This window comes from Ciona intestinalis, chromosome 3 (genome assembly GCF_000224145.3).
Source record: "Ciona intestinalis chromosome 3, KH, whole genome shotgun sequence".
Classification (NCBI taxonomy): domain Eukaryota; kingdom Metazoa; phylum Chordata; class Ascidiacea; order Phlebobranchia; family Cionidae; genus Ciona; species Ciona intestinalis.
The window spans coordinates 3,692,960-3,699,072 of NC_020168.2; the positions used below are offsets into that span (position 1 = coordinate 3,692,960).

Below are 6,113 nucleotides of genomic sequence, written 5' to 3' on the forward strand. Positions count from 1 at the left end.
TCGTCGCATTCGGTAGTAAAAAAAGAACATTCAGAGAATTATAGATCCGTATCCCTACGACTACCGTATACCGTTGTTAATTGTTTAAAACACGATCAGGATATTTGAATATTATGTGCTAAAGGTGTTCCGTCTTCCCCCACCCTACTATACGCTTTTTAAAGAACAATTTTAGCTTTGTTTTTGCAATGAAATGCTAATATATAAATGCAGCAAAGTAAAACGTAATCATTAAAATATAAGATCTTTATAAAATATAAATGTTTAATCATTTTTCAAAAGCGATGGCGAAGGTCATATTATTAAAACAACAAAGAGAAGGAAATCATTATCAAAACGACAATCGTTAAAACAGCATGCTATGGGCAAAACGTGTGGGTAAAAGTGTTTAGTTAAACAGCGTGGCTGTTGAGCTTAACATATAGGCGTTAAACTTAATAAACACATGCTGCGGTTTGACTGGAAGTTGAAAGTCCAATATTGTCAAATAATTACATTCGCACCGGATTTGTATTTACAGCTGCACAGTTTTCGAACACCCGCTGCTAAAGAAATTACGAGTCTATAATCATTTTTCTGTGTCAGGCGCCGTATTTATTCTCGAGGCGTGTAATCACCTATTCGTGTGTTCTGTATCAGTTTTATCAATCGTTTCAACGCGCAATTAGTTGGCGTGAAGGTGTCGGGCAATTAGCGAGGAAACGGCTTGAATGGTAAAAGAACGAGCTTTAGGGAACTGTTTGTATAACGACGACTGTGAGTTAATTATTAGCGAGGTGCACTGAGAGCTCGAGGTGCTTGGTTAATCCAGTCAAAGGCAGATTTAGAATTGAGGTTTGCTTTTCATTTGTACAGTGTTAGGAGGTTAGAATGTTGGGCGCTTTGAAAGTTTGGGCCAGTGGCCAGAAATCAAGCAAGTATTCACCGAGAAACAAACGTAAGAGTCGACCTGGGAGCAGACCAAGTTCTCCTGTTCCTTTAACATGTGAACCTCAGGAAAGTGACGTCGATAACACAGAGGTGAATATCTTATGTGTAACTTAATAACTACAAGTTAAACTCGTATATTGGCGCAGTATGCTGCTGTATAAATTTTTGAGCACTTAAAACTTATTGTTGGATTGAGAATCTTAGTATAAGCCGCGAACTTTATGACGAATACAAAACCGGTTTAAGTATGTTTATTGTGAAGGCGTATTTGCCAAGCAGCCGCAATTCTGAAATAGCGCCTTGCGTTCAATTGGCGCTGCTACGTCAGCATCGAGTGCGGTCGGTCTATAATGCCAGTGAGCCAATCGATACAAAACACTTGAAGCGAGTTCTGTCATAATCTGGATAATGTGTAGCGGAACTCTGGGTTCCAAACCTGGCATTTGAATCTGGAAAAAATGAAGTTTAAACTGGAAATTTGCTGCTCGGAGTATAAGGACAAGGTTAAGTTTCTTAGATGTAATGTAGCTTTAAAATATTGGTTTCGGAATGTAATATCCGGAATACGGATTACCATGTGCCAGTTCGTCAAACTCCTACGTTATAGTGTGTAGGCGCGAAAATTATAGATTGTAGGAAAGATGGCTACGCTTGGTTGAAATACAGCTTAATCATAAGTCAAGCTGTATTGGTTATGGCAAGGTTTCGATATCATACGCTGTTCCTTTACCTGGTCGATACAATTTGTTTGAACAGTATGGATCGGTCTAGATTAGCAATTCGTGTAGAACAAAAGGCTTCCAGCATATTAGCCCTTTCAGTAACAGAATGAGACATGTGTGTACTGTGTTCGACAGAAGGATTAACCCGTAATCTGCTTCACTGTAATTTGTGTTATTACGAGAGAGTTATTATAGCGTTGCCGCCTGTTAACCAGTATAAGCATTTCAAGAGGTTCTGACCGTGTGAACAACACACATGTGTTACTACTTCATGTGTTACTACTTGCCTGATGAATTCTTCGTTCAGATAAGCGATAGACGTTTCAGAGAATATGCAGATAGCACATGTTATATAGAAAGAGGGATAGAAGCTTGAGATGTACATGTTGGTAATAGGAGTTATTAGTTGCCAGTTATTTAAAGTGCCGTCGCAAGGGTCTGTTTGCTTTTTTCGTTAAATTTTATGAGTTAGATTTCCAACTGTTACGATGCTTCATGAACTGGTCATTTTTCTACTTTGTTAGATGTGTTATTTAGTTAACCGCTGTTAAACATTATAAGATGGTTAAATTTTATGCTGTGATGCAAATATTTTCTATTAATAGCGCTGTGCTTATTCAGATGGTTAACTACGGTCATCTGCTGACGTGTCCACTATGCGATGAGCTGTTCACACACCCCGTGCTACTACCATGCCAGCATAGTTTATGCTACGGTTGCGCACGAGCTCAAATACTCAGCGATGACGCAATGATGACGTCAATGATCGAAGAGATTGCTGACGAGGACAGCGCCATTGAGATGTCTGCTGTGACGTCACCAACTTACACGTCATCGTTTACGTCATCGCCACCTCGAAGTGTTACAAGAAAAAACTCGGATCCAGAATTCGGTACCCTTATATTTGAATCGTTATTTTATCACTGCTGGTAATTCTATTTTCAATTAACGTGCCGTTAGCACACTATGCTCATTTCCCAAGGTTTTTTTTATTAATTAACAACTCCCTTTTAAAGTCGCGTGGCTATATACGGTTTTATAATTCTGTGTATAGTAGAATGGGAGAAGATGGGACACCTTTTCCTTTTTTTCTCGTCCTATTTGGTAGTAAACAAAGAATATTTAAAGAATTATAAAACCGACATTCCAACGACTCGTATTGGCTGTTTTTAATTGTTAAAACACAGTCGATATATTTAAATATTATGTGCTAAAGGAGTCCCGTATTCCCCCATCCTACTCTATATGCTATGTTTACCACGAAATTGGACAATAAAGGAGAAGGCCAAATTCTTATACCAATCATTTGAATATTTCATGCAGATTTATCTCCACAATCGTCGAATTCGCGACAATCTGGATTTCCGGATTTAGAGAACGAAGATCCGCAATTAATGGAAAGGGAAAGCGGAAATAACAATGGAGGCAACAAACAGTCTATTGTTCTAACAACAAAGGATCTTCTACATTTTAAGGTAAAACAACAACTCCATTGGACTAAAATAACGTAAACATTAAGAAAAACAAACTTTAATTAATTATTTAATCTTCGCTATCATTTTCAAAGCGACAAAAAAAGTATTTATGTTATGCAAAAATAGTTATGTTTTTGCTTCTAGCCCAAACGTTTAATCATTAGAGACTCGATGTGGCTATAAATTCTGTGTGTGTGTGCTTGAATAAGACAGATTTGAGGTGTACGAAAAAAAGACAGTCAATTTTAACAACCATCGTTGCCCTGCGACTTGAAAATGTACAAGTTATTTTATTCATTCTTGCATCTTAGTCCTCCGCCCGGGATCGAACCTCCTCTACTCGAAGCCTTAAGTCCGGACACTCGACACCGAGAAGCGGTAGCTTCATCGAGAGCGATGGTCAGAGGCCCGGTTTCAAAAAGTTCTTCTCGCCAGCTTCATCCGGAAAAAATAGTCTGATGACGTCATCAATTACGTCATCGTCGTCGTCTCTGAGAAGCATGTCGAAAAGACCAAGTCTTCGCCGAAGTAGCTCAACTTCATCTATCGCAAGAGCGGCATCTATGCGCAGTCACTCACAACATCATAACGTAAATATAATATATAACAATTTTTAATGGATGAGATCCTATAGTCGAAGATCTGGGATTTAAGTCAGACTTGGCCCATTACCCCAACACACAGACTGCATGTGTATACTTCGTTCCTATGCGACCAACGTGACTCCCGAATAATTAAGGACAAATAACTTTATAATAGTAGTAGGATGATGGAAGAAGGAACACCTTTTCATTTAATTTTCACGTCCTATTTGATAGTAAACAAAAACATTTAAAGAAATATTAAACTGTATCCGCACGACCTTCACAGACCGTTGTCAACTGTTAAAACACGATCAAGACATTTGGATATTATGTGTTGAAACTTCCCCCACTTTACTGTATAAAATCTCTACCTCCATTTACACTGACTTCGACTTTTAAAACCTTCGTTGCCATAATAGAACATCCTTTCATTTTTTTCACTATATACATCATCATGTATGTTGTTTATATTTCATCTCAGGCTCTCGCAACTTTGAAAAAAAGCCGAGTGAAAAGTATATTTTGCCCAAGTTGTGAGCAACAGGTTCAACTTGGGAAACTTGGAATATCTGGTTTGTTCAGGTAAGTTAATAGCATTGGAATTAAGGATAACGTTTTATGTTTAAAATTACGTTCTTAAATTTAAGTCATTAAATTTTTGTGGCAAAGTCCGGCGCCGTTGGCAAAGTGGTTAGCGCGTCTGCCTTTAATCCATCTTGGGACTCGTAAACTGGCACGAGGTGTGTAAAACAAAACACCTGTTCTATAACCGACGTTTTCCGGTCACGCCAGAATAAAGCAAGTTTTATTTATTCATTCAAAGTGTTAAAATGTAACAATTTCGGATATGTTTTCTTTAAATTAGCTTTGCTCCTTTTATCTCTAGCTTCTCCTAAAAATCTTAACGATTTTGGGGGTATAGGCCTAAATCTTATGTCACCTAACACGCATTGTCGTATATAGTTCTTTGCATCTTGTAAAATAGGCATATAGTAGGGTGGAGGAAGATGGGACATCTTTTCGCTTAGTTTTCTCTTTTCATTTGGTAGTAAACAAAGAACATTCAATGAATTAGAAAACCGTATCTTCACGACTTCCACAGACCGTTGTTAATTGTTTAAAACACGATCAGGCTATTTGGATATTATGCGCTAAAGGTGTCCCATCTTCCCCCACTCTACTATATATTGTATGGCGTATTGGTTTATGATGTTGGTGTCAAACGGATTGACCGAATAGTTCAAAAGAAACGTTGATTTACAATATTGCATTTTAATTGTAGGAATTAATCTGAATTTCTTTGCATTCCAGAAATTTTGCTTTGGAAACCATAGTTGAAAGATTTCGATCAGCGGCAAAAGCAGCGGTCGCCATAAGATGCGGTTATTGTAAACCTCCTGCAGCTGACGCTACCAAATCATGCATAGACTGCAAGGTTGGTAACAAATGTTGTTTTTTCGTTGTATCCTGGCCTTTTGTTAAAGATTATTGAACAAAAAAAAACGAAAAGAAAACACAAAAACGAAAAAAACGTAAAAAAAAACAAAAAAAGAACGAAAAAAAAACGAAAAAAAACGAAAAAATAACGAACAGTATTGCAATATTATTACAGTGCTTAAATCGTATTTTTGCAAAAATGTTACTATAAGTTCAAATTTTAAATGACCTTTTCAGCTGAGTTATTGCAACGAATGTTTCAAAGCAGTTCACATATGGGGGACAAAGAAAGCGCAACATGATTACGTGGGACCAACCAACAATTTTTCCCGACCTAAGGTAAAGTACGACCACTAAATTCCTGCTGTGTAATTGAACCCAATACTTACAGTACTATTGGGTAAGATTTGATATTTAGCACTCCATCAAACTCACATTTCTATATCTATTTTAACAATTAACAACGTTTCTTTTTAAGAGCGTGGTAATCGGTTCTATATTTTCGCAAATATTCTTTGTTTACTACAAAATATGACGAGCAAAGAGAATAAAAAAGTTGCCCCATTGTACCCCACCCTAACCTTCCCTACTTTACCCAGGTTCTGCTGTGTCCTGAGCACAATAAGGAAGCTGTGAACATGTATTGTAGTAAATGCAAGAAGTCTGTGTGCAGAATGTGCAAGCTTGGTGGTGGTGGACACGTCAATCATCCTGTGTTATCCGCAAAATCAGCGTACAAGTAAGTAATGGAAATTGCATTCCTGAAGATGAATGTAATGTATGTAAGGATGAATGATTGTAACTTACTTTATCCTCGCGTGGACGGAAAAGGACAATCACACGGGTTTAACGCCTCGTGTCAGCTTAGGAGTTACCATGCATGTTACTTCGTGAGTAATTATTTTTTGGGGGGGATTTTTTCATTTTTTGTTTATGTATGGCTGATAACTTGGACAACCCATTAG

At 37.6% G+C, this 6,113-nt stretch overlaps 1 protein-coding gene across 2 annotated transcripts in view; it reads left to right on the forward strand.

Annotated features, from left to right (window-relative positions):
* The first annotated feature begins 686 nt into the window (after positions 1–686).
* Positions 687–6,113, forward strand: part of LOC100185363 (E3 ubiquitin-protein ligase Trim36) — a 9,884-nt gene continuing 4,457 nt past the window's right edge. Inside the window, exons 1-8 of one of the 2 annotated variants that reach the window (XM_009859730.3) lie at positions 687–1,020; positions 2,274–2,544; positions 2,976–3,127; positions 3,439–3,717; positions 4,193–4,293; positions 5,023–5,146; positions 5,386–5,487; positions 5,748–5,887. In XM_009859730.3, the coding sequence (XP_009858032.2) occupies positions 871–1,020; positions 2,274–2,544; positions 2,976–3,127; positions 3,439–3,717; positions 4,193–4,293; positions 5,023–5,146; positions 5,386–5,487; positions 5,748–5,887 (1,319 nt within the window). In that variant the 5' untranslated portion in view covers positions 687–870. Of the gene's footprint in view, positions 1,021–1,229; positions 1,434–2,273; positions 2,545–2,975; positions 3,128–3,438; positions 3,718–4,192; positions 4,294–5,022; positions 5,147–5,385; positions 5,488–5,747; positions 5,888–6,113 lie in introns of those variants that run through there. The other variant, XM_026833700.1, reaches the window with a different exon arrangement.